The 26,713-nt window shown below is 39.5% G+C and overlaps 3 protein-coding genes across 4 annotated transcripts in view; all 3 read left to right on the top strand.

Moving 5' to 3' along the window:
- Window positions 1-650: 650 nt before the first annotated feature.
- LOC118331048 (troponin I, slow skeletal muscle-like) lies at window positions 651-4,793 on the top strand. The gene is made up of 8 exons (XM_035665817.1): window positions 651-771; window positions 1,521-1,564; window positions 1,689-1,695; window positions 1,986-2,030; window positions 2,152-2,283; window positions 3,132-3,221; window positions 3,385-3,558; window positions 4,030-4,793. Exons 2-8 carry the CDS (start codon window positions 1,554-1,556, stop codon window positions 4,114-4,116), a joined length of 546 nt encoding a protein of 181 aa, XP_035521710.1. The 5' UTR covers window positions 651-771; window positions 1,521-1,553; the 3' UTR covers window positions 4,117-4,793.
- A 1,123-nt stretch (window positions 4,794-5,916) lies between these two features.
- Window positions 5,917-9,223, top strand: bpgm (2,3-bisphosphoglycerate mutase). Of its 2 annotated transcripts, none has more exons than XM_035665814.1 (3): window positions 5,917-6,063; window positions 6,570-7,192; window positions 7,653-9,223. In XM_035665814.1, exons 2-3 carry the CDS (start codon window positions 6,592-6,594, stop codon window positions 7,826-7,828), a joined length of 777 nt encoding a protein of 258 aa, XP_035521707.1. In that variant the 5' UTR covers window positions 5,917-6,063; window positions 6,570-6,591; the 3' UTR covers window positions 7,829-9,223. The 2 variants fall into 2 exon arrangements, with proteins under 2 accessions (XP_035521707.1, XP_035521709.1); XM_035665816.1 differs by lacking the exon at window positions 5,917-6,063 and adding an exon at window positions 6,113-6,470.
- A 10,533-nt stretch (window positions 9,224-19,756) lies between these two features.
- The window catches only part of LOC118330350 (non-muscle caldesmon-like), a 16,424-nt gene continuing 9,467 nt past the window's right edge, over window positions 19,757-26,713 (top strand). The window contains exons 1-9 of the mRNA XM_035664844.1: window positions 19,757-19,917; window positions 20,294-20,397; window positions 23,233-23,358; window positions 24,128-24,434; window positions 24,521-24,562; window positions 24,648-24,887; window positions 25,691-25,726; window positions 25,827-25,894; window positions 26,546-26,684. Of these exons, the coding sequence (XP_035520737.1) occupies window positions 20,324-20,397; window positions 23,233-23,358; window positions 24,128-24,434; window positions 24,521-24,562; window positions 24,648-24,887; window positions 25,691-25,726; window positions 25,827-25,894; window positions 26,546-26,684 (1,032 nt within the window). The 5' untranslated portion in view covers window positions 19,757-19,917; window positions 20,294-20,323. The remainder of the gene's footprint in view (window positions 19,918-20,293; window positions 20,398-23,232; window positions 23,359-24,127; window positions 24,435-24,520; window positions 24,563-24,647; window positions 24,888-25,690; window positions 25,727-25,826; window positions 25,895-26,545; window positions 26,685-26,713) is intronic.

Genomic DNA, 26,713 nt, shown 5'->3' with positions numbered 1-26,713 from the left:
AAAGAAAAAATTAACTGATGTTTATATAAAGTTTTAAACAATTTTTAAAATACTGACTTCGGGACTATTTTCAGAAGTTAGACTTTCAGACAAAACATCAGTATTTCTAGGAACGGTTGTGTTTTCTTTGCCTTGTATTAGTGGTGCAGTGACTGTTTGCAGACTTGTGATGGCAGCAAAACTCTTTCAAACCATCGCAGCATACTCAGACACAACTCCTAATGTGTTATCTGCTGTCTTGCCATCTAGTTTCTCAAACATTCAAAATGTATTGGCTATTAAAGACATAATGCTAAAAAAGAAATGGTATAATTGCTGTCTTTGTTCAAGTGGTTGTGGTGAGAGTATGTTATCTTCATAATTATGTACTTGATACAATTATGAAACCAACAATGTTCTCTCAATTGAAAGATGACAATCCTGCCACTGTTTTCTTCCAATGTGTAATATAATAATCGTCTTGGATTGCATGTGGGATCAACTTTAATTTCTCACACATAATGTCGGACTAAAGCCCCTTCAAGCTTTGCCTTCTCCTCCTTAGCGAGGAGACAGAGGCACTAAGGAAGCATCGCAGGTGGACAGTCCAAGTAAGAAATTTCACACCTCATACTTATGGGATGTCAGAGACGCAGCGCAAGAATGGCGAGGACAGAGGGGCTATTTTAGTGAGCCACTCACATGAGCGCTGGAATCTATATATCTACCCTCTTTCTGTCCTTCTCGTCTCAGAAAAAGACGCCTGTGAGTATTTATCACCTACTGTTTAAGGTAAGGAGCTTTATTTTGAAATACAGAACGTTAAGGGATAAAATCAAATGAAGGCTTTGTATTACAATACTCTTGTTAAAAGTTGAGGGAGCTGATGCTACTCCAAATTCAATAGTATTTTAAAAAAGCATGGCTGGATTTTTAAAACAGCATTTATGTTAATGCAAGTTATAATTCTTACAACCTAATGTAACATTTTTTACTCAAATGAAAGCTGTCTCATTCAAAAATCTCCTTACATGTGAGTGAGTTTGAGATCAACTAGCTTGAACAGAAGATGAAGTTATAAATATCACATCACTGTGTGGACTTATGTGTTCTTCTTTGCAACCTATTCTCATTTATTGTAATGTAGTGTAATTTTAATGTAATGATCTGAAATTGAAGATTTTTTGTTATCAAATTAAAAGTTGTTAAAAATGTCTGTAAAAAGCAATGTGAATTCTGGCCTTTCTGGTCTTTAAGGATTGCTTGTCTGGTGATTTGTAGTAACAGTAGAAGTACTTTTTGCTTTGTATTAGAGAGTATTTTTTCATACAGTAGGTTTGACCTTTAGACAATGTCATACATTGTAGACCTCCCCTGCTATGGAACTGCAACCTATGATATGTAAGATTTCTTTGTCAGAAGTGATCATGTTTTAGCTTAATTTATTTTCCTGTACACAGTAAATGAGCTGACGTATATACACGTGTATTCTTCTGTAAAATAACAAATACATTTCATCCTACTTTCTTTTACTTTGATAGATTTGACAAGGGGAGACACACAGAACCACAACCATGTCTGAAGCGTAAGAACCCAAATCTCATTTACTATAACTCATATTTTAACATGTGAGATTCCAGAAATGTAACAAACTGCACTTTTTCTCTTTCTCTTCTTGAATTATGGACACCACCTTCCTCACTGCACAGGCCCTCGGTAAGTTGATTCTGCTGTCTAAGACAGAATGTGTTGTATTTCTGCATCCATAAATATGTAAAAGTGCCCTGACTAGACATGAAATTGATTGACTTAACACTTGAATATCATAAAAAACAAAGAAAAAATAAATACAAGTTTGTAGTCAGTACTGTATATGTTGTCATTTTTTGTGTTTGCTGAAATAATACAGCAAAACCTGCCTGTAAAGAAAATTGACACTGAGAAATTATTATTACGTGTGAAATATTTTGTCAGGAATCCGACATGTATACTGTCTTCTTTTCCAGAAACCAAAGCCAAAGATCTCTGCATCTCGCAGACTGTTCTTGAAGGTATTTTATGTGTAACTGTGTGTTAGTCTTGGATAGTAATGCTGTAAAAAAAACGTTTACATTTTTAAGTGCTGTAAACCATACATTGTCTGACTGAGGTGTAATTCTGTATGTGCACCAGACCAAACTACTAAAGAAGGCCATGACTATGCTGGACAATGAAAAGCAATTCAGAAAAGATGAACGAGAGAGAATCCTCGCTGAAAGAGTCCCAGCGCTCCAAACGTCTGGCCTCTCTTTGCAGGATCTACAGGTACATTTATCATTGAATATTTCACTTTTTTTTGTTCTGGCTTTATAGAAAGTCAACATTAAATCACATAAAAACACTTCACCCAAATCAGTCTTTCCCTGTATGCTGTAGACGTTTTTCTATTGTCTCGGACTCGTTGGTATTTGCACTCAGACTTGTCTCAGACTTGGCCATTGATCTCGCCAAATATTCTAGTTGGTCTTGACCATGTCCAGCAATATACTGTATGTTTGTTTTTTCTGAAATAACTTCCTCCTTCAAAACAAACCCATTTATGAAACGTGCTTGTTCAGAAAAAGGGTATTGGTTTAGTTCAAAATCCCTCTAGAACTGTTATTAACCATGGTTACCAGGTGGATAGTTAATGTCACTTGAAATTATTTTCCTGGCTGCCAAAACTCAACTAAGTGGCAAATTCTCAAACCTCTTTGGACTCAGCCTTGACTCGGTCTCGAATAGTAGACTACAGAACTGCAGAGGTTTTGAGGTACCATCAGACTGCTTCCACCCAAACACAATCAAGGTGAATGTAATTTAGTTTGTGGCGGTCAAAGCACTGAAAATGACATCTGAAAACCTCAACACTGATGCCTCTTGCCAAGAACAATGTCTTGAGTTAATCAGGATATAGACCTCAATGTCAACAATTTTAATAGGGACCAGTGGAGTCCTTGGATTAATCTGCCTGCTTCTCGAAACGTTGAATTTATACAATATTATGGTGCATTTTAAAAACAAATCATTGTCCATACACATGTTGCACTGTTGCTATGTATTGTTACCTACCATGTCATTGTTTCCATTAAGACCAGTAACGAGTCTAACACACTAAAGGTTTCTGTCCACAGAATCTTTGTAAAGAACTGCACCAGAAGATCGATGTGGTTGATGAAGAACGGTATGACATTAACGCTAAAGTCACAAAAAATGATACGGAGGTGAGTAATATTTGTGAATATCTGTCTGAGTTCAATCCTTTTTCACATAAGATTAAGCAGCTTACAAATTTAAAAGGATGTATGTATGTAACCAATATTCATTGGTAATTGGACATTTTAAGGGCAATGTTGACATTGGGTTTGTCATTTCTGCTGGAAAAAGATACAAGACCTGTCCCAGAAGATCTTTGAGTTGAAGGGCAAGATGAAGAGACCAAACCTGAGGAGGGTGAGAGTGTCAGCTGACGCCATGCTGGGAGCTCTGCTGGGCGCTAGGGTCAAAGAGTCTGTGGACTTCAAGGCCAACCTCAAGACTGTGAAGAAAGAGGAGGAGAAGGTAAGGCTTACTGGCTATAACTTTAGTGTGGTTTCACTTCAATTGACTGTATTCAGTGCTGCTTTCCTGTGTACATATTTCAAATGCAGCACACAAATAATAAAACAATTAAAGTGTTAACAACAGTGCTAAAGCCAAAGATAAACATTTCTGGCATATATATGCAGAAAGCAGCTTCACATGACATCTAAAATGAAACCCTGATGTGAAATCTGAACTGTTAAAATGTTTAAAAAGGAACTAGAAAGTAGACATGACATGAAAGGGGTTTTCTTTGTTACAAAAATTGTAGAGGAAGTAAGAATGCAGCTGAGGCAGTAATGTTTAGTGCAGGAATTTCATTCTTCTCTTAACAATAAAAAGCATGTATCCGCATATCCACCGACAGTGTGCCTATTTGTATTGAAATGGCTACAAGTACTCCGGTTTAGTCAAAAGTAGCTGATTCAAAATCATCTTTTGACCCCACAGAAAGAAGAGGTGACTGACTGGCGTAAGAATGTGGACGCCATGTCTGGTATGGAGGGCAGGAAGAAGCTGTTTGATGCCGGGCAGTAGATTGTGTGGTGAATTTCTTTGTGCTGGAGTTTGCTGCTCTAAAACAGGTGGAACCAGTGAAACATGTGACTGTTATTCACCCTATAATCACAGTGAAAATGAAGACCAGAGTAACAAGTTCACACAGTTCATGTTTAAAGTGTTTGTGTGAATGGCAATAGTTAATATGTTTAACTTAAAGAGGACATATTATGCTTTTAGGGGGTTTAACATGTGCTTTAGTGTGTTTTATAGTTTTTTGTGTGAAACAAAATCTGTTTCCGACAGAGGGTGAATAGAGGTGCTGCAGGAATAGCCAGTATGAGAAAAATTAATGTGTTTTTTTAAACGCAAAAAGCATATAACCCTATTATAGTAGACCAACCAAATACAAGTATGAACCTGAAAACAAGTGTAATATGACCTCTTTAATGATAATTCATTTCATACATGTAGTTTTTTACATAATGTATGGTGATTAATTATGAAAAACATATGTATTTAATATATTAGAGCACTGTATTGCTTTTGTAGTTTTTAGCATCCATATGAATTCATGAATACAGACCACTATTGGCTGTCCCCGGACGCCTGTAATATTGTTACTAACTTGCTTTTTTGACCTCTGCAATATACAACAATAAACAGACAACAATGAGAGAAATTGTAGATTATTTGTCTACAATTACAAATCTTAATTTGTCCAATTTATACATTTCCCACTGCTTGCCTGCCTTGGCCTTAGATGACAAGATAAAACATGTAGAACAACATTTCTGTGTATTATTGTGTCTTGTGGCTGTTGGATAGATAAACAAAATGAATAGACATTCCTGGGGCAGCTAGTGTTGACAGCATCCTGGAAAATGGATTCGGCATTAAACTTAGACATTATGATGAGAAGAAGCAATGTTATGATTTGTGTATCAATTAATAAAAAAGGAAATGACATTGCTCAGAGAAGAATGGTCCTCTGTGTCTTAAAGTAGAACGCAGTCGCTTTCCATACAGTATTTCTACACTTATATGGATTATGTTAGCGTCTGATATTATTTATCTGTATACCTGTTTTTTCCTGAATATGTATCAGTATACACACATATAAACTGTGTGTAGTGTGGTGTGGTGTGGTCACCCACCCCTATGTTATGTCAAATTAAGGGTTAGGGTCACATTATGAGGACATTTGGGGTAAAAAGTTTTGATAGAGACTTGAGTTAGGGTTTAATCTCATGGGAGTGAATGTAAATCAGTCTTTTTTAAGTAACAAGGACAAGTGTGTGTGAAATGATGCAGCATTTTCTTTAAACCCGGCTTCACATTTAGTGTTGAAACCTGGCTACAAAAAAACATTCAAAAAGTGTTGAAGCAGCTTAATGTAAGCTTATATTATGTTAGAGTGGACAACATGTGGCAGAATTTTCCCCAAACTAGCTAGCTAAACTATTATTATGTTAAACATAAGTGTAATTTAGTCACATGTACTTTCTCCTCACTGTTCTCCCACACACACACACTTAAAACACACTGTCCCTTCTCACTTCCTGTGAACAAAGTTGTCTTAAACTGCTGTTCCCCCTCTTACAAACACCATAAACACTCTCCAGACTGTAAACCACAAAGCCCACCAACAAAAACATCAACAGTTAGCTACTAGCAGTCTGTACCTCGCCGATGTTACCCTGGTTACTCCCCATGGTTACTCCCCATGGTTACTCCCCCTGGTTACTCCCCATGGTTACTCCCTCCTTCCTCCCTCCCTCCACGGCGAACGTGCCTGGCCGTTACAACTCCTCCTAATATGGGCATAACATTCGACAACGGCCCCGCCCACATGTGATATCCTCCATTCCGATTGGAGGAACGCAATGTCAATCATCAACGTTCGCGGGGACGCTGCTGTACATGGCCTGTCAACATTTACGGCTGTACTAGCTGCATTTAAGCCGGATTTAAAACCCACGCAGGGTAAGAGGACATTTTCGCAATATTCGGATAATTTTGGGCTGAGCTTGCCACATGCCTGTAGTTCTGTTTCCGTGTGTTTGTCTTGTCTTTACCGTGGTCTGAGCGGACATACAAACGCTGTACTATCGGTCATTTACACAGCAACACGTCCATCCATCCTTTTAGGGTTGCTCATAAAGCTTTACACCATCCGCCGACATACTTGCATATAGCTTAGTAGTTAGCTAACGTCGTCTATCACTGTTCGGTGTCCAGCCTCTGAATAATAAGGGGCATTAATGAGGGCGGTAAGTTAGCTGTCTGCCTTTAGCCTGACTTTTTAAGGCAACCTCTGACCTTTCGCTGGCGCTGCCTCCGAGAGGTACCTGCTACTGTACTCAGATCAGATGACTCAGTGAGGCCACACTGTAAGCTGGATATTAGTGGTATTCTGTTTGACGTGGTGCAGTATTTACACTTGTGTTATCACCGACTGCATAACTTCTTGTTCTGCTGAATGTGTGCAGGGTTCAGCTGCCGGTGCCTCGGATGTCCAAGTACAAACTCTTTCTGCTGAGGCATGGGGAGGGGGCCTGGAACAAAGAGAACCGTTTCTGCAGCTGGGTGGACCAGAAGCTGAGCGAGGATGGGGTGAAAGAGGCCCAGGACTGTGGCAGACTCCTGAAGGAGCAGGGCTACAAGTTCGACTTAGTATTCACCTCCATACTCAGCCGCTCCATCCAGACAGCGTGGCTGGTGCTGGAGGCCATGGGTCAGGAGTGGGTCCCCGTGGTCAAGGCTTGGAGACTGAACGAGCGCCACTACGGTTCCCTGATTGGCTTGAACCGAGCAGAGATGGCCCTTCAACACGGAGAGGAAAAGGTGAAGTTGTGGAGAAGGAGCTACGACATCACTCCACCTCCGATTGACGAATCCCACCCTTACTTCCTTGAAATCTACAACGACCGCAGGTACACCACCTGCGACGTGCCGAAAGATAGCCTGCCCCGAGCAGAGAGCCTGAAGGAGGTGTTGGACAGGCTGCTGCCATACTGGGAGAGCACTGTGGTGCCAGAGATAAGGAAAGGCAGGACTGTGCTCATCTCTGCTCATGGAAACAGCTGCAGAGCCCTGCTGAAACACCTGGAAGGTATGCCACTGAACAGACCCAAGCTATTATAAACCGTGCTCTCTCAGCTTTTGTGTCGGTGTGCGGGGGAAGTGCATTCAGGTGAATTAAAACAACCAGTTTCTGGACAGGCTGCTGTTTCTAGTCGTTGAATTGGGAAGGACTTTTCTCAGTTCCAGAAATGGAAAGTTGAACTTGTGCAAAAAGGCCAGTGAGTTTATGTTACATGATGCTGCGGCTATGAAGTCCACTCTGACCTTTCGTCACACTCGTGAGCTTTGGAGGGCGCTCAGTAACTTAACACATGTTGGCTGTTATATAATAGTATGCGGCACAGAGGCAGGAATTGTGTTATTTGTCATACATTTGGTGTTAAAACCTTCATTACAGCATTCAAACATATTGTACTAAAGCAAAGTGAAGCCTGGTTGTGGCTTGTTTGTCCAGTGTGATCTTAATATTGCTGTCCTTATTTCAACAGGTATATCGGACCAGGATATTGCCAGTGTGACGTTACCCACAGGGATACCGGTGCTGCTTGAGCTGGATGAAAACCTCAAGCCTGTGAAACCTCGACAGCTCCTGGGAGACCAGGCGAAGATTCAGGCGGCGATTAAAAAGGTGGAGGATCAGGGGAAAGCCAAACCATCAACTTGAATGCACTAAACTGCCCGTAAAACGTTTATTTCTCAGATAACTCATCATGTAACACCAGACAGTAACAACAACAAACTGTTGTTAATAAGATTTAAAGGAAAGGTAGGGGTAAGTCTTACAGTGAAGTTGCTGTATGTGTAATAGTGGCCTGACCTGAATGACCAGTGTGTGTGTGTGTGTTACGGGTCAAACGGGCTGACAGGCCCAGGAGGAAGTTTAGAGATGTACTGTAAATGTTTCAGCACTGTTCTGAGTTGTATTATGTGTAAGCATTGAGGAAGCGTTTGTTTTTTTATGTTATTTTTAAGCTACTTGTCCCTTCTCCTGCCTGTATGGTGACCCTACAGTGGTTATTTATTTATTTACACACTGACTCTACCTTAGCAGATTAATAGTAATGTGTTGAAGCTGAGAAATCTTGAAATATGCTCATTTCCAGAAAGAAAGAAAGAAAGAAAGAAAGAAAGAAAGAAAGAAAGAAAACTCCTTTCTGAAAGATGCTTTTCTGTTACATTGATGAGCTTTAGGGATATTCATGTGCCTTCAGTGTTAACATAGTGCTCAGGCTTATTTTAAGTAGAGCATCAGATCATTTCATTTTATTTAATTTAATTTAAGAATAAAAGCTTTCAGCACTCTGTTAACAAATCTTATCTCATAGAAACTGATAGCTAGAATGGGATAATTGTGAACCACAGAAATGCTGTAAATATGCAAAACCACTGAAATCCTGTCCCACACTGATGTGTTACTCATACTTTTAAAATGGCCTACTCAGTGAGTAAGAGTAAGACAGCTGAAGTTGTGTTTCTGTGAGGTTTATACAGTACATTAACTCTAAAACACTGTGGCTAACAAACATTGCTATTTGGGTCTGATAACTTTTTATGCTTTGCACTTTTATGATGATGTTTTAAATTGATCTCCTTTTTGATTAAAAGCAACTGTGAATGATAAATGCCATTATTGTGGATGAATATGAAAATAATAATAATAATCCAAGCACTATTTTGGTTTCCATTTTACATTAGAAATGATCATACATGTGTAATTTGATGTTGCTTATGTAATGTTAATAACATGAGTGGTTACAAGCCGCTCTTGAGCACATTTTGTCTCATAGCAGCACTATCTTATTTCATCTTATGTTACTACTGTGTGTGGCACAGGCTGCTTCATTGTACTGTATGTTGTGTTTGCCACTGTTGTTCTGTGCACTGGTCTGTTAGGTTAACGGGGAAAAGAGATGAGAACATGCATTTGACGATAATTGAGTAGAGAACACTGGTATATTTGTCATTTCATGTAATATGATGTCATGTCTTCCCTGGTGTTCACACCTCACCGTATAAGAGTCTGCATGATGAAATAAAAGGGAATTCAAATTTTCCTAAACGATTGTTTTTTTTATTTCTGCGTTTTAAGCGTCATTTTATCAGATAGTTCATCATTTCGCAACAGGAAGGCGTGTCAGATGTCACACTTACACAAAGTTAGTTATAAATTTTGTGATGGAGCAAATTAGAAAACCAACAACAATGCAATTTGGGAAGTACAGATATGCCTGCAATTTGGATTCTGGTTGTCTTTAGCCCACTGGAACCACAGATGGATCCAGAGGAGTGGCTCTTCATTTCTCAACCATTTCTGTAATTTGGCCAAACCAGTAGAGCTGAGCCAGGGGGAAAACCCTCTAATTGGATGGAAAAACTCTTAAATGGACATGATGATCAACATGATTATATTCCCATCTATGTGGCAGCAATGATACTGTGTATCTTGGTAGACGCTATACTGCGTGGATCAAAGTGTCTGCATGTACACATTTTGTATTGCAGACGTGCATCTGAAGTACACCTGTTATTCAATACCAATACAACTCTGTATTCAGCAAGAGGACGAGCTTAAGAGGACTTAAGTTTGTTAATGAATTGTTTTGAAAATGATAAAAATATATATTAAAGTATTTAATATATATTTATATATAACAAAGAGTGATTTAGTGGAGTGAAATCACGTAGAAAAGAAACCACCCTGACACAAAGTTTATTATTTTCTGAGACAGACTTTTAAAGACTGTATCTATAATATAACCTACAAAATACTTTGTATAAACTAGAGCAATCAGTGCCATTACAGTTTAAATACACATCGGCTCTGTGTGATCATCACTGAGTCGCAGCTTGAGCAGGCGGGGCTGGTTGCTGTGCTTATAAACCTCTGGTTGCTCTGCCTCTGCTGATTTCCAGAGAGAACAGTGACTTTGGTCTGTCGGCCTGGTAAGTTTGATGATGACAATGTGTGATGCTATCTTATAACCAAGTTAGTCTAGCTAGAGAGGGATGGATTTTTTATGTATTTAGAGTGACTTATGTGGAGAATTAGATAACTGTTGAGGAGATAATAACTGGCACTAATGGTCTCCCTCAATAATAAGACTTAAACATAACCAGCTGGTTTAGATTAGGAAGAGATGCTATAAAAGACTATAACTTACTTGTTAACACAAATAATGTTATACATTATATAGATACCTCAGTCCTGTCTTCCGCCTAGGTGAAAAATATCTGGATTCATCTGTCTCAGAGTAGACCTCTGCATTTGAAAAATTGGAAGTGAAGTATTCATTTACCTCTCATGAATCTCACTTAAAGAAAATCATTTAGAGAGGGTCCTGGAGGGTTTTACATCCTCAGGCAGAGCAACAGCTGGACAAGATAGCATTAAATTGTTTATTCTCTGAACAAAAGCTATCAAAGCAATAATTTATTTACTGTAGAGGTTGCATAATTGCATGTATTCCTGAAATACTCTCCCATTAGAGACATTTTAATGCACTTTGGATATAATGTTTTTGTCCGAATATTCTACAATACATAAATGTCATTGAATTAGATTTACTGCAATGAAAGTCATTAAACGACTATTCATTTCAGCGTAGGGTCATACAGTTTACTCCTCAAGGGATTCTTGTAAAGATGAAAATGTAAGTTTGTATATATACCATATTTCTGTAGGGGATTGGAATTGAAAGGCATTGCCTGAAACAGTATTAGGAAGGGATGACCTGCATTGCTCTAACAGGGAGGACAGAGAAGTGGCAAATTCCTCATTCCCCTTGAAGTAATTGTAAGCATGTGCATTTTGTTGGTGTATGCTTCCGCAAATCGGTGGCTTAAAACTCCCCACATTTGTGTCTTTTCTTAAGGGTTAGCGCTTGGATTTGTCCAACACAGCAGTGAATACTATAATTTGTCTTTAGTTTATGTCACTCATACATTGAGCAGACGTCTGGCTGTGGAAAAGCTGTTTGCCGTCGCTGACATGCCAAGTCAGACTCCTATTCCTTAGATGGTATTGAAGATAAAGGCTACAACCACATGAGGTTGGAGTGTGTGAGTTTATGACCACGGGACTCATCTCTTTGGAGACTGGAAATGTGTTTGGGTTTTGAGAGCATCCTCTCCCCCTCTTGATTACTGAAACCAGGATTATTGTGCGTCATGAGAGTGAAAACAGCTGCGTATGTACAATAAAATGTTTGTGCACACATTGCATGAGGTGTAGAAGTTATTCATAAGAGATCTGACTTCAAGCCTCCTATAAACGATGAACACACAGCTTCACATCAACAATGCAAACAAGAAGAGTTCACATATTTGTGATTAGCTCGATCCAAACACCAATGTCTGCAATGAGAAGCGAACACAGGGGAGATCCAGCCGTTAATGTTTTAGTCTGAGCACAAATGAGCCTTTGTTGCTTGAAAGTGTTGTGATTTGAGAGGGAGGCTTTCTGCTCTCTAGTTGTACAGGTGGGACGCTCTAAATAGGACAGGAAATGGTTTTCCACATGAGCGAGTTAGAGGAGCCGGTAGAGGTGACGGAGTCATTCATCAGCAATCATTCTGCCATCAACCGACTAAGATGTAAGAAAAAATAACATTCCTTACATCAATATTAGAGCGACTTAGACTCTTGATTAAATGTCCGGCATTTCCTATTCAGCTTCTAAGAGGCATAGTCAATTTCCTTTTATTGACTTCAACGATGACTCCCAGCAGCATTATTATTCCAATCACAATGGAAATAAGTTATTCTTGGATTGCCACTTTGTATAGCAGCAGGTATTTTCTAGAATAAACCATGCTGACTGTCCATGGCCTTGCCAAGCCGGGACACTACAACTAACACTGCCTGTGTACTTCCTTAAAAGGAGGCCGAGTACACCATCTCAGCTGATGGGATGCAGAACAGGGAGTGCACATAGCTGCATCTATTTCCATTGAGTACAGTTGAGGAGGAAACTATAACTTTGAATTTGGATCACTTTAGCCCCTTGTGTCACCATGACATTTTATTCAGGTTTCAGTGATCATGACTCACGACTCGCTGAAGTTGTTGTTAATTTCCACTTTTTACCTGTCGTTAAAGTTGATGATTGACTCCTTGTGTCCTGTTGCTTGTTAAAACAAAGCAGAGCTGCAGAGCACTGAGTGGAGAGCTGAGGAGTGTGAGTGAGCGTCCAGTGGAGCCTATTAACTCCGCATAGAGATGATAAGATGCTTACAAATCTCCACTTTACCAGTCGATGGTTATCGGCCACAAAACAACACACACTCCTTTTCAACCAAACTGTACACAAACATTTAAACGAGCAGCAGAAAAGGTCACCACTACACTATGTTGTGTCTTGTAAACTGTGTGGAATTTGTATCCTGGTCAGGGACTTTTTCATATGCGACCATGTTTGGGCATGTGCAGCTGTGGCTTCTTGATTGATTGCAAACGCCTCTCTGGCAACTGTTTATTCTATAAGCACGTCGAAGCACTTTCTTTATCTTTTAACAAAAACCTTGTCTGATTTTAGGCCTTAGAGTTATCTGAGGACTATACTTTGTATATGCAGCTGATGCTGTTATACAGTGCACATTAGCAACAAATGGATTTCTTTTAATTCTTCAGTTATGAACCTTGCAACTAATCTGTATAATAATTTTAAAATTTAGGATGTACAGTACTAGATAAAAACAAATATTCATGTTACCCTCACTATATATGTGTGGGCACACTTTTATGCAGCTGAGACAGCTAAACACTTCCAATAATGGTCGAAGACAGCTGCTGGCCTTTGAGGTCTGTACTGGAAGCAATTGCAGGACTGTGAAAACAGTATTGGATAACAAATTCAATGAAAGTGATTTCGAATCAGAAAATGGTAGTTCTAGAACAATATTAAGAACAAGAGTATTGAATATGTGAATTAGTACCGTAACGAAGAAACTGGATTCACGGAACTGCCTCAAATTAGGTATATTGTCTCTTTTTTACCAAAGTGTAAAAATTACAATTTGTTGTTTTTACAATTTGGTCATTCAACATACGAGTTAACATCCAACAAAGGTAGGCTATTTGCAGAGGAGACAAAAGATGCCTGATGATATACCAGTGGATGTAAAAGCATCAGTTAGATCATTTATTTATTTATCATTTCTGGTTTCAGTTTTGTTACACTCGCAAAATGTTTCTGAATGATTACGAGAGAAAAAGACAGAGACAGAGACAGAGAGAAAGATGTAGCCTACCGTTAGCCTACTAATATCCAGCTGCCTGCATGTCTTTCCTGAATATTTCCTGATTGAAGATGTGAGGTCTCCTGTACCATGCCAAACCAAATGTAAATCATGCATTAGAAACAGTCTTTAATAGAACATAATGCTTTAGTCTGCCTCCTTTTGATGTCTGATTAATACATTCGCAAACACTTTGTAAAGACGCCATCATCAACCCAGTAATTACAAAGTCCAGACAATATACAAACAGCACATGGTGTACACAATGCTGGGATGAATAGAGACACAAAGAAGGGCCGTGCAATTGATGCAATTATGGGGCTTTTAGTGGAAGGCTTTTAACTCTTTTAGTGCATAGCAGGCACTAATGTCTTATAAGACTTATTATAACCTTCAGCGGACCATTTGAGGAATTCTCAGGCTAAATCGTAGTTGGCTTTAAAAACAAAGGACTCGAATGTGGGCTTATAGTGATTTAACTCATTTTGATGGGAAACACTGGCATTGGATACTTCCAAAAACTTTCAGAGCCGTACTCATTTATCACATTTAATAGGTCACCTAGTTAACTTCAATCAGTTTATTAAAAGTGTGATTCCTAAATCGTTGCCTCCAGTATTAGTCACTACCTAAGTATGACCTGTCTTTATTAACACTAACACATCATATAGTATTCAGTAGTTTTTCCCTAAATATGCCTGAAAGCTGCATGCTTTTAGTAGACTTCCTAAAACCTGCTCAAACTATGGGAGGCTGGGGCCAGCACTGCATTATTGCTCCTGAACGTACTCTGATCTCCATGTGAAATGAATGTATTAAATTAGAAGGGTTTGAAGATACAATACACACAGAGCAAGTAGATTGTCTGGTTTCGACATGTTGTAGTTTCTATTGCAGGTATCAGATTTAATAGTTATATGTGGTATCTCGCTTCTGTGTACATTTTAAGTATTAAGATATTAAGATTAAGCAGCATGACCTGGCACAGGTAAGAGTGACAATCCTGTAACATAACAGTTGTTTTAATGCCAACAATTGTGTCCACTGTAGGAACAAGAACAACAAATAGTTTTAGATATACTGGAAGTGTTTTTTTATAGTAAGACTGACCCAGGCTAGTTATTACCCCTGCTTCCAGTCTTTACACTAAGCCAAACTAAGCTAAGTTAAGCTAAGGCAAGCTTATTGCCCTCATGGCTTCAGCTCCATAGTTTCACTGACTGGAGAGTTTTATCCTCTAATCTGACTCTGAGGTTAATCTATCCCTTTAAAAGTCTTTTGTGACACAATGTCTTGTGTATCTGAACTTCCAGTTAAAGCTTGCTGTAGATTCCTAGCTACGAAATGCTTAAAGGTCTTTGCTTTCCATGGAGTCTGCCATGTTGAACTGCCATGTTTAGCCCAGAAGGGACAAACAATGGCTCTAATAGACGTGTTCATGTATCTCTTGTGCTTTTTCAGCCACCATAGTTATGATCCGCAAGTACACTGCTATGCCACTAAATCCTACACACTAGACCTTTAAAAGTAAATGTTGTACTTCGGCATTTTACAGAACAAACACAGAACATTTGTTCCGGTCTACATTTATCACGTTGGTGTCAGGCAATTAAATGTGGCCAGCAGGAAGCCATTACTGTCACTGCCCTTCTCCTCTTGTTTTCAAGTTTTCACCTGTTGCAAACGTCGATGAATATTCATGAGCAGTGTCTGGTGAAGCACTCAGCAAACGTTAAGCAAATGATGAATTTCCATTTGCATGAGAGGAGAGTGGCTGTGCGGAGGTAGAGAGAAAGAGGTGCCTCATCAGCTTTTGATCCTATCAGCGGGCCACAAAAGGGAGAGCTTACCCAGATGAGACAAATCAGTTACAGATGCATGAATTCGAATCTATCTTTGGCACCCATCTTCTAGGAACTTGATTCCACCTCCTGGCAGATTATAACAGCCTATAACAAGCTGAGTTGATTACATCTTGCAGTTCAAAGGTTTGGAGCTCTAAGGGACTGTTTCAGTGTCTCGGGTAGGCACAGACACTTCTATCTGAACTAAAATGTCAGTATGATCAGTGCTTTCATCTAAGGGGGACTTAGAATTTTGATTATTTCAGTGTTAGAGAGGGAATAATTCACCACCAAGAGCACACATCTAATCCATACAAATGACCTGTGTGGTGACTGATGGGGCAGCTGTTATGGGGAACATAGTGGGGGGTAGAAAAGCATTCACCTCTAGCCAGAGTGTCGAGTTTTTAAACTTTAGAAATGCAGAACTTCACCGGCCCTGCTGGACCCTGGCCAATCCAAACAGGCCTGGATCATGACTCTGACATGTCTGTGAGCTGTTAGCCTGCAGGTCAGTCTGTCTTTGCTGCTCCATAGAGGCCACAGCACTCCAGCTCCTGACTTACAAAACAGACCAGCCCTAATTGATCCCATATAAGAACAGATGTGAGAGAGTGATGGTTTGTCTCATGTTTGAATGTGAGAGGAATTATGTTGCAACGATGTTAGGGCTTCACCCCCATAGATTAGCGCTAGAAAAATGCTTTAATAAGAAACGTAGGTGATGTCTACACAAATGAGGTTGTTCAATGATGAATGTGATGATGCCAAAGAACAAAATTGACCAACTGTTGTGGTCATTATTGTTGCATATCTTTAGGACAATAGATGCCCTTGACATGATAGTTGACTGATTTTAGATTGGCGTTGCTGTACAGGAGACCACATAGCTAGAATACCTTCTATCATCGCTGTGAGGAACACTTTGTGTAATGATGGATGTTGGGAAGGAGGGGTGAGTGCTGCATTGCATCTTGAGCTTTAATGTCGGTGCACCGATGCAAACCGGTGGATCTTACATCCCTGGTTTGCAGGTATTTGGCCATAAACCAAAGTATTGGACAGCCCGGTGGCTCAGTGGTTAGCATTGTCGTCTCACAGCAAGAAGGTCCTGGGGCAGGCCCTGTGTGGTTTGCATATTCTCCCTCTGTGTTTGTGTGGTTTTCCTCCAGATGCTCCTGTTTCCCCCACCATCAAAACATAGTATTATGTTAATTCTCCAGTCAGTACCCATGACCAAGTCTCTGGCTTTGATCTGGATTTGGTCCCTGTGGCCGCACATTGCTCCTTGTACCGAGATGGGTTAAATATAGAGGACAAATGTCACTATACATTGTACTGTGTCTGATTTTATACATTACAATAAACTTTATTCTATTCTGAATTAACATTTTGACCTGATGGCACTCGAGGAAAAGTTACACTTCATCCTAAGAGGAGCATAATACCAAATTTCATAGCAATCCATCCAATAGCTTATGGTTGTGCTAGAGGAAAAAGTCAGAGGATCATCAAATATATTAGGATTTATTGTCTGGAACCATACACATCTGCACAAAGGCATTCACTCAGTACACTCTTTTGATCTTTGTTTTTGTGTTTTATTTCCGGACTACAGATCATTTTGTTTTATACATTAGCAGCAACCACCTCTCCAAATGTTTTGTGCTAAATATGGGTTTCAATTAATCACTTTCCTGTTTTCCAGGGAAGTGATTTGTGAACGTGCTGCCCTTTTCCAGGAAAGCTCTCAACCGTTACTACCCATGTAGTGGATGTTTTAAAAAAGATCTCTTTTGACCCAGTCTTGTTTGTAGGCCATTGTGACTGTATATGGTATCGCCCATTGTAAAAACTAAACTGCTATATCCATCTGCTCCATTATGACCGGCTGCTCACTGTTGGTGGGCTCCTTGTCAGATCTTAAGATACAGATACCTAAATAAAGGGATGGTGCTCAAGTAGCCCTCTTAGTGACAATACATAGTGTTACATTACCTCATATAATCAACTCTGATAACACAAGCTGTGCTACACTGCTAGTGACTGGTTGGGACATACAGTGAGGAGAGAAAACACACATTATATAAAAATCTGTAAGCTCACATCATCTGATAGTACAGTTTTCGTTGGTATGTTGTTATAGAAGAAGATTGATGCGTGGTTTCAGGCCAGAAATTTTCCCCATATCATTTTCTTTCAGCATGTCCTTAAATGTCAAACAAATGAGTTGTGTGTGTGTGTGTGTGTGTGTGTGTGTGCGCAGACTTTTTGGTCCTGGACTCGCAGTAGTTGGATGGAGGTCTGTTTCCTTCACCACTGTCATTAGACTCATTTTCAGTATATTAAGAAAACCACCAACAGAAGATATCAAAGCCTGACTAAAAACTAAGCTAATGTTTTTCCTGGCTCAGGATGTCCCGACATATATGAGGCACTTTAATTGCTGCAAGAGGTTTCTTATAATCAATAGTTCAGTTTTATGAATTTGTATTATTGATTCTGTTTAGGGATAAACTGTTGGATGTCTTCAGAATTCACACTCTTCAGTCTGGCACTGAAATAAGTTTGTGAACCATATTAACATACACAGTTACAGTTTGTGGCCTCAGTTTATTCCTTAACTTAAATTTCACAAGTCCCAACACGGGACAACGTCTGAAACATTTCCAGCCATAATGCGCATATGTTAAGAAGAAGTTTATTTCTTCATAAAAATTAAAAGTATATGTTTAAAAGTGGATTCCTTAGAGACAACAGACATCCAGTAATCAAACTAAACACTTCATGCAGAAATATATATGTGTTAGTTTGCTGGTTTAATTTCCTCCCTTCTCTGGTTGGGACAGAATTGCTCTGAAATCATACCTTCACTGTTCCTACTTTCACACTGCAGTGCATTGTATCTGTTGGCTGGAGTTACTGGCAGGCTTTCTTACAGACTTATACAAGGTCGTCAAAAGATGGTTGATGGCAGCTGCTTATTGTGCAGCTGGTAAATGTTCTATGTAAGAAAAAATACATTTGATGAAGCGTTTTTATTGGCAGTGCTTTGGAATTGGCTCTCACGGCTAAAGGTGTTAACACAGCGCTACTCAAACTGTCTTAAAGGCCATAGATGAATGATCTAGTTAATTCTTTAGCCCAAGAAGTTGATATTGCATCTAAGGATATGCTCAATTTATTCACAAGATTTTATCTATGAACACTCAAGATTATGTGTCTGATTTCTTGCTCTATAACCAGAAGGATTTGCAGATAGTGACTTGGCTCAGGAAGTTGTGGTCTTTGGGAAGCTTTGGGAAATTACCCCCTACCAGTGTGGGCAAAACTTCAGATTTATTATTTGCTTATTAGATACATACTCAATTGTAGATTATATACTTTGGCAGCCATGTATTAGAATGATCATTTCATCCATAATGAAGAATCTGCAGTGATTATTACATGCACTCTTAATAAAGTCTGACGCCAGTGAAGTTTCAGTAGATCTACACTACAACAGCAGCAGCAGTTAATGATATGATGAATGAGGGGCACTTTTCTCAGAGATATCACGCCTGTCCAGCCTCTACAATTTGAATAAAACTATCCTGTATAACAGGCTTCCCAGTGAATAGGATATTATAGGACTCCACCTTCATTCAGGAAGAATTGTTCCAGGGGCTTAAAGGTCCAGTGTTTAAGATTTGGGAGGATCTATTGGCATATTAGGTATGTTTTCACGAGTGTATAATCACCTGAAAATATGAATTGTTATGTGTTTGTTGGTTTGGTAGTCTCCCATGAACTGCAATGTTTCTACTGTAGCCTGGAATGGACAAACCACAGGCTCTAAATATGTTTTTCGCAACCACTGTTGTTTCTTCTTCACACTTGGAAGCGGAGGAGAAGTGAGAGAGTTGCAATCTTCAACTATACCGCTAGGTGCCACTAAATCATACACACTGGTCCTTTAATGACTTTCTCAAAAGCCAGAGACATTGTCACAAGTGTTTGCAAGAGAGAACAAATGATATTCTGATTTTCTCTCATAAGACTCGCACAGATTCCTCTGTTTTGAGTTTTGGGTGTCTTTTAGGCTACATGTCATGGATCATCTCTGAATCTAAATGCTTTTGATCCTGAAAGACAACATAGAAATGAATGTAACTCCTCTCTAGAATCTGATATAATGACTGATATGATGCCTGATGTCTGTGTGTGGTAATCTGGACAGTGGATCTGAGCAAAGACAATTATTAGTTGATTTAAGATGATTTAAGCTTGGTTTCTTATTTGGTGGTTAACAAAAGGGTCTTTAAGGAAACAGGGTTAAACTGATACATTTGACAACAGCTACATCAGAAAGACAGACAGAAAGAAAGCAGGATAAAGCAATGCAGACCAGGGGAGATAGTTTGAGAGAGTCTAAAGTCAGAGATCAGGGAGGGGAAAGTGAGGCAGGGGGAGAGAGCAGGAGTCAGATTGAGGAGGAGGAGGGAGGCTGAGAGAGAAAGAGAGGGGAGCAGAGAGGCAGGCTTTGCCTTTTCTGGTAGTTAAAGTCGCTGAAAGAACAAGCAGGAATTCTTTGTGCTGCAGAAGGGCTGAGATATAAACCAGACTGTAGAAGTTGATGTATGAAGAGAGGAGAGACACTGCTGTTCATGGACTAAACTTCAGCTACTGCTAAGGTATTGTAAACCAACAGGCACTGTAGTTCTTTATGTTTCTATTCATGCCATGAAGCTGTCTTAGGTGGCCCCCTTTATTTTGATGTGTGTATATTTATGAATAACTTTTTAAAAATGTAATTTAGCATGTTTTCTTTGTCACAGTGAGGGTCTGTTAGTAATAAACCTCACAACGTTGAGAAATTACCATGATGATGAAATGAGATTTTGTAGGATCCCAATGTACAGGAAAGATGTGCCATGTCAAGCAGAAATTAGAAGATTTTCCAAGCAAATGGAATCCAATGATCCAAAATAAACCAATTGATGAGTGACTGACTGACAGATTGTATAGGATTTAGCACACATGATTTGATGTCACGATTGTGTCTTTCAGTGAGAAAGTGAGGAGAATCTTTTGGGCATCATGGACGATGAGTTTGACCGCCGCATGGAGCTGAGGAGGCAGAGGAGAGAGCAGATGCGCCTTGAGGCTGATAAGTGAGTGAACCCTCTAAGAACTTATAAACATATGTCCGGACAGGACAAGCACACATGTATGGACATGCACACTCAAACACCAGCTGGATTTTGCAGAACAAAAAGTGAATGCATGGTTAAAATTGTACAAATGCTATAAAAGGACATCCTACACCACAATTTCTTAAATTAAAGCCTCATTTGTTTTTATCAGTTTTAAACCTGATACACCTTCAGCTTCAGTACACCTTATTTGATAAGCAGGGTCTAACATTCCCCTGCTTTTATAAACCACATGTACAGTCGTTGCTAGCGTTATTAGACACCAGCTGCTCACAGGGAAGTCCGACCGAGCCAGTTTTCTGTTTGTCAACCCACGTACCTTACCTTTACCATTGTGCAATGAACCATTTTAGAACATGTTTCTTCTCTAATATTTTTTCTTGGTCTTCTAATGATCCTTTAGCCATGCAGTGTCTTGGAGACAGATGATCAGTGCTCAAGGCTTACTGTGTGTATTTGTCTGTCTTTGGGTTTATGCATTTTGCATGAGAGAGTTGTGAGTACCTGCGAAGAGTACAGCAGACAGGACTTGGATGGTGCCCAGGCGATGATGGTTAAATGATCTCCTCTTTCGCTCATTAGGGACTGAGCTGCTGTTTGGATTTTTTTTGTTCTTGCTCTCTGTCGTCTCGCTCCATCTCTCTGTGTGCTCATATAGAGTTATTGCTGATATCCGTTCTACAGTAAGATGGTGACTCACAAGTGTAAACTTGCAGATTTGATGCTTTAGACTGTATCTTATGACATAATAAGAACAAAAAGGAAAGGGATCTACAGGGATATAAACTGTAGGGGGGTGCAGAAGTAAAGGTTGCCTGCTCAGTGTTAACTGTGTTATTCACAGTACAATAACAATATAAACCAAACTAACAATCTGATTCAACTTCAAGTACAAGCACAATTGCTGACACCTGTAGCTGTCAGCTGCAGCTTAATCAATTACTAAGCTACTACTCAGAGCCTACAGACACTTAAATTAACCACAAAATAATTACAGGAATTATTTATTTTCAAAAGATCCCATTAAAAAACAGCAATAAATTGATCCTTCAAAGGCTGAGGGACATTTTCCTGAATATTGCCAATGTAGTTTGTTTTTAATCAATTCCACATACACAGTCTTGCTGCAGTAAATATTCACTATAGTGCCAAATGTGTATTAATCCACAGCTGAAATATTAGATATAGAAATACAGAATAGTTCCCAATACATCTTTTTACTCATGTTCAATGGGAATGAATGGGCTTTGAGCATGAGTGCTACAGACAGGTTGGGGGTGTCAGAAAACACTCAGAGACAAACTAACACATACAGTATAAAGCTGGTTTTGGTGTCTTCGTTGAATTTGTTAAGAATATTGTAACTTTTATCTTTCAAGGGTTAGTGGTGACATTAGGCCATGATCAGATAGTCAGTGTGTCCGTACAATCAATTACATCTCAACACATTATTTTCTTCTAGTTCAGAAGTCAGTTGTTGTCATATCAGACGTCCTATCAGAGCCTCAGTGAAAAAAGGCATTCCTAACAATTTTCTCACAGTCCTGCAGCCAGCCCTGCCAGCAGTGCCAACCCAGCCTCTCAGCTCCTCTCTGCAGCCCGAGGAAATTCTGCAGACGCTGGAATGTTTTGACTGCCATTTTTATTTCAGCACAAGATAGGCTTCTCTGAATGCTTCTGACAATTTGAGTTAATCTCTTTTCCTTCATCTCACCACGTTTTTTTTCTCATCATATTTCCGTTCATTTATTATGTTTCATGTCCCTCAGGTTGGTCGTCTAGAAATGTAACATTTTGACAGCACTCTCACAGCAGGCCTCCAGCTTTGGGTGGAGTTTTATCGAATTGAATTACTACCTCAGTGATTCCTCGGGGCGACCCATGCCAATTGGAGGAAACTTTGCCTGAGGATTTGTTGGATTTCAACCTTGTTTGAGTCTTTGTTTCTGTTTTAAAGACATAAAGGATTCTTGTGGTTCCCATCACCTCCTCTCATAACATCTGTAAATCATTGCGTGAAGAGCAGAGGGAAATAATACCCGTGCTCTATCAATGAGCCATTTCAAGCTTTCTCCGTGCCTCATAAAGCCTGGTAGTGCTTGGAAACATACAACCTGGCAAGCTCAAAAGTCCCACTGTGGATGTACACGTAGTTGGATGAAGGTCAATGACAGGATGTGAGTGAGATGAGAAGGACAGGAGAGTGTAAAGATTCTTTTTTTTGTCTAGAGTTGGTGATTTTGTCCTCATCTTTATCTCTTTATCTTGCTCTTTTTCCACCCAGCACTGCCTCTGTCTCTGATTAAATGTGTTGCCATGGGGTCATTCCTTCCACCTCAATTTCTTCTTGTGACATTTAAGTTTCAGACAAATGTAGAATGTGTTTCTTGTTATGTCTTAGTCTGTTTTCCATCTGTGGGGCATCTCCCGTCTCCATCATGTCTTATGAGGTTTGCTTGAGACAGTGTGGCGTATATCACTGAATACTTCAAATTAATGAACTAATCACAACTAAGGCCATTAACTAAAATAAGAGGTCACAAGCAGATCTTATTTACAATATACTTTAACAGCTACAAACGTGGAAATTGTGTAATTATGAATATAAAAAAAATTTTACATTTACTATTTAATCTATCCATTTTGGTGAATTTATGCTACTTTAAATTCATTAGTGAGTATTAACTACCACTAATTACTATAACTTTTACTTCTTCTTCTTATATTCCAATGCATGTCTCATTGTGGAGTACAAACACATGTACTATGCATCTGTATTTTATTTTATTTCAGTGTGGGTTGCACCAACGATGATGATGAAGAGGAAGCTCGGGAGCGAAGAAGACGTGCAAGGGAGGAGAGGAAGAAGATGAGGGACACGGAGGAGTCTGGAACCACTGATGTGATCGACACTAACAGGTACAATGTAGATCTATGGGTATATAACACTCGGTAGTGGGATAAACCAGGAAAACAAGGTAGTATAGGTAGTAGTAGGTAGTATTCATAAAACAGTTGTCCTTTCTGTAACCGAGTTAAAGCTGCACCATAAACAGCTGTAGACCAAAGCAGAAAAAGAAAAGCTGTTATTTGTTGGACAGTAGATAGGTGTTACCAAGTGGATTTCCCTACCAGTAAGCTGGGTGGATTTACAGTATGCTGCTCTCAGTACTTGTTTATCCCCAGTTATGTTCAGGACCAACAGCCTGTTGTCTGCAGGATGTACAGGCCAGAAAAGGTTTAGTGTTGCTATTAACTGTTGACTGCAGCCATTAAAAGTAAACAATACAGTTACACATGCCATCGATCCTTTGCTAATTTTGCTCTATTGACCATGAAACTGCAATTTAAAAATATCTGCTGCAGTTACATTAGCACAGTTATTAAGCCAGTTACAGAGGTGGGAAGTAACAAAGTGCAAATACTTTGTTACTGTACTCTTTTTTCAGGTATCTGTACTTGAGTATTTAATTACTTTTTACTTTTACCCCCTCAGTTTTGAAACTAATATCTGTACTTTCTCCTCCTTACACCTGCACAAATGAATGGCATCATAGAAAACAGTGAAGACAGTTGGATAAATGATAATATAATATAATATAAAGCAGTTATTAAGTTTATTGGAAAAACTTTAATTGCAATTTTGGAGCTTCAACTTGAATTTCAAGTGTATTTCATGTGCTTACAGTGTGATGGAGACCTCCATGACAACCAGTGCCGAAGGTGCAGATGATGACCAGGCTTTGCTGGAGCGCCTGGCCAAGAGGGAGGAGCGCAGGCAGAAGAGAATGAAGGAGGCCATGGAGAGGCAGAAGGAGTTTGACCCCACCGTCACTGACACAAATGGCACAGACAGCACACTGGAGGAGTCTTCCATCAGCAGCAGACAGCAACATACAGAGGAAGAGGAGGAGAAACCAGCCCAAGGGGAGGTGGCAGACGCTGATACAAACTCCTGGAGCAAAGAGGAAGAGGACAAGAAGGAAGATGAGAAGGTAAAGTGAAAGATGTCAGATTTTTTATGTCAAGTTGTTTGGAGTGAGATTATTCTGTCGTATCTTATGTGTTTTTTTCTTAACAGGAGACTGTTGAGGAATCAACAACAGTGAGCACAACAAATGAGGTCTCTTGTTATTGATTTTTGATAATTTAATTGTATTAAAATACGTATATAAATTGACACAAAACAAATGTATCTTATTTTATAGGAGGAGATTGAGGAGAAGGCTGCAGCAACAGAAGTAGAGGTCGAACAGCCCGATTCAGGAAAGAAAGATGCTGAAGAGGAAACTTCTCCTGATGTTGACAAGGAGGAAGAAGAAAGAAAGAGGAAAGAAGAAGAAAGACAGCAAAAAGAATTGGAGGAAAAGCTGAGGATAGAAGAGGAGGAAAAGCAAAAAAGGGAAATGGAGGAAAAGCTCAAGAAAGAGGAAGAAGAAAGGCAACTAAAGGAGGAGGAGGAAAGAAAGAAAAGGGAAGAGGAGAAAAAGCAACAAAAGGAGGCAGAAGAGAGGCTGAGAAAAGAGGAAGAGGAAAAACAGAAAAAGGAGATGCAAGAGAGACAGAAGAAAGAGGAGGAAAAACGAAAAAAGGAGTTGGAGGAAAAGAAGAAGAAGGAAGAGATGGAAGAGAAGAAGAAAAAGGAGGAGGAAGAGAAGCAGAAGAAGAAGGAGCTGGAGGAGAAGAAGAAGAAAGAAGAGGAGGAGAGACGGAAAAAGGAGGCTGAAGAGAAGAAGAAAAAAGAGGAAGAGGATAAGCGCAAAAAGAGAGAGATGGAAGAGAAGAAAAAGAAAGAGGAGGTATTGATGTGATTTATTGATGTTTTCATGTTAACAGCCGCTTCCGAAACCTGGAAAATTCTAATGAAGGCTGGTAATAACATCCCCATCTGTAAAGTAAGAATACAGACATGTAATGTACTAACACAAGTCCTCAATCCTTAAGATTAAGTGACTGTGGACGGCCACTTTTGATTTATCCTGGCTTTGTTCTGACTTTGCAGTCATTTACTGTTATGGTGTGGTCACAAATCACTGTGAAGTCCCAGGGTTTTGTTGCCACATGGATGAAAGAGGGTGCTGGTGTTGTGGATGTCACAGTAACTTCAGTTTACATCTGTGTTGCATTCACTACCACGCTTTGGTTTGCAACAGTGCTTGATAGCTTTTTTGTGGGTTTTTTGACATTATATGTTTCCACTGAGCCTTCTGTTTCTTATTATTTTTCCTCCATTTCTGTCTTCTGTGTAAAGGAGGAGAAGCCGAAGAGATTTGGTTTTAAGGAAAAGGTAAAACATGATTGTCATTTAATAATGAAGCCTTCTCTAATATACAAGATATAGTTAGAACGGTGTTTTAATGTATGACTTTTGTTCCTCTTTTTGAAAGAATGAACCAGCCAAACAGAACGGAGCTCTCATTGAGAATAGACTTAAGAAAACAGAGAAGACATCAAGGTAAAGTTGGATGGACCCCTTATTCCAATAGGAACAAAGGACCAGTAAGATTTAGTGACATCTAGCGGTGAAGTTTCAGATTGCAACTAACTGAACACCACTCATGTCTGTATTTGACAACCTGGGAATGAGAGGGTAGGAGAAACTACCATGGTCACGAAACATGTGAAAAATGCAAATTCCCTTTCTTGAGCCAGTATTTGGTTTGTCTGTTCCGGGCTACTGTCAATGGAAGGCGACCCACAGCCTCTTTACCTCTAGCACCACCATCAGGTTAAAATTTTAGTTTGTCCAACACTTCGATTTATGACCAAAAACCTACAAGACTAATGACATTCCCATCAGCCTCAGCTGTACTTTATGTTTAGTGCTAATTACCAAATGTTAGCATGCTAATACACTAAGCTAGGAAGATGAACATGGTAAAGTTTATACCTGTTAGCATTTAGCTCAAAGAACCAGTACAGTCAGTACACAGCTGCTATCATGTTGTAGTCTTGTTATACACTTTGAGACTAGAATGAGTCTTAATAACTAAAATGCATCCTCACTCGTAGAAACCCACACTCTGTGCTCATTTTCAACAGCAGTTGATTAGAGAAACGTGTGTTTGTATGTGTATTCATTTAATAATTGTGTGTTTGTGAGCAGGGACAATGTTCCCTCCACCAAGACAGAAGACAAAGAGCGACTGGAGGCCGAGCGTAAACTGCAGGAGCTGAAGCGCCGACGAAACGATGCAGAAAGCGAGGAGTTTGAGAAGATGAAGCAGAAGCAGCAGGACGCAGAGGCTGAGCTGGAGGAGCTGAAGAGGAAGAG

This window comes from Morone saxatilis, unplaced genomic scaffold (assembly GCF_004916995.1).
Source record: "Morone saxatilis isolate NCDOM2014 unplaced genomic scaffold, NCSU_SB_2.0 Contig2, whole genome shotgun sequence".
Classification (NCBI taxonomy): domain Eukaryota; kingdom Metazoa; phylum Chordata; class Actinopteri; family Moronidae; genus Morone; species Morone saxatilis.
The sequence above is the reverse complement of the archived record's forward strand: the minus strand, read 5'-3'. Positions and strand labels throughout refer to the sequence as shown.

Bases quoted from the DNA above. Each gene is read 5' to 3' on its own strand.
- LOC118331048 (XM_035665817.1), top strand. The intron at 3,222-3,384 runs GTGAGTAATATT...TGCTGGAAAAAG, and splicing joins TCACAAAAAATGATACGGAG to ATACAAGACCTGTCCCAGAA. The intron at 3,559-4,029 runs GTAAGGCTTACT...TTGACCCCACAG, and splicing joins TGAAGAAAGAGGAGGAGAAG to AAAGAAGAGGTGACTGACTG.
- bpgm (XM_035665814.1), top strand. From the start codon at position 6,592: ATGTCCAAGTACAAACTCTTTCTGCTGAGGCATGGGGAGGGGGCCTGG. The intron at 7,193-7,652 runs GTATGCCACTGA...TTATTTCAACAG, and splicing joins CCTGCTGAAACACCTGGAAG to GTATATCGGACCAGGATATT.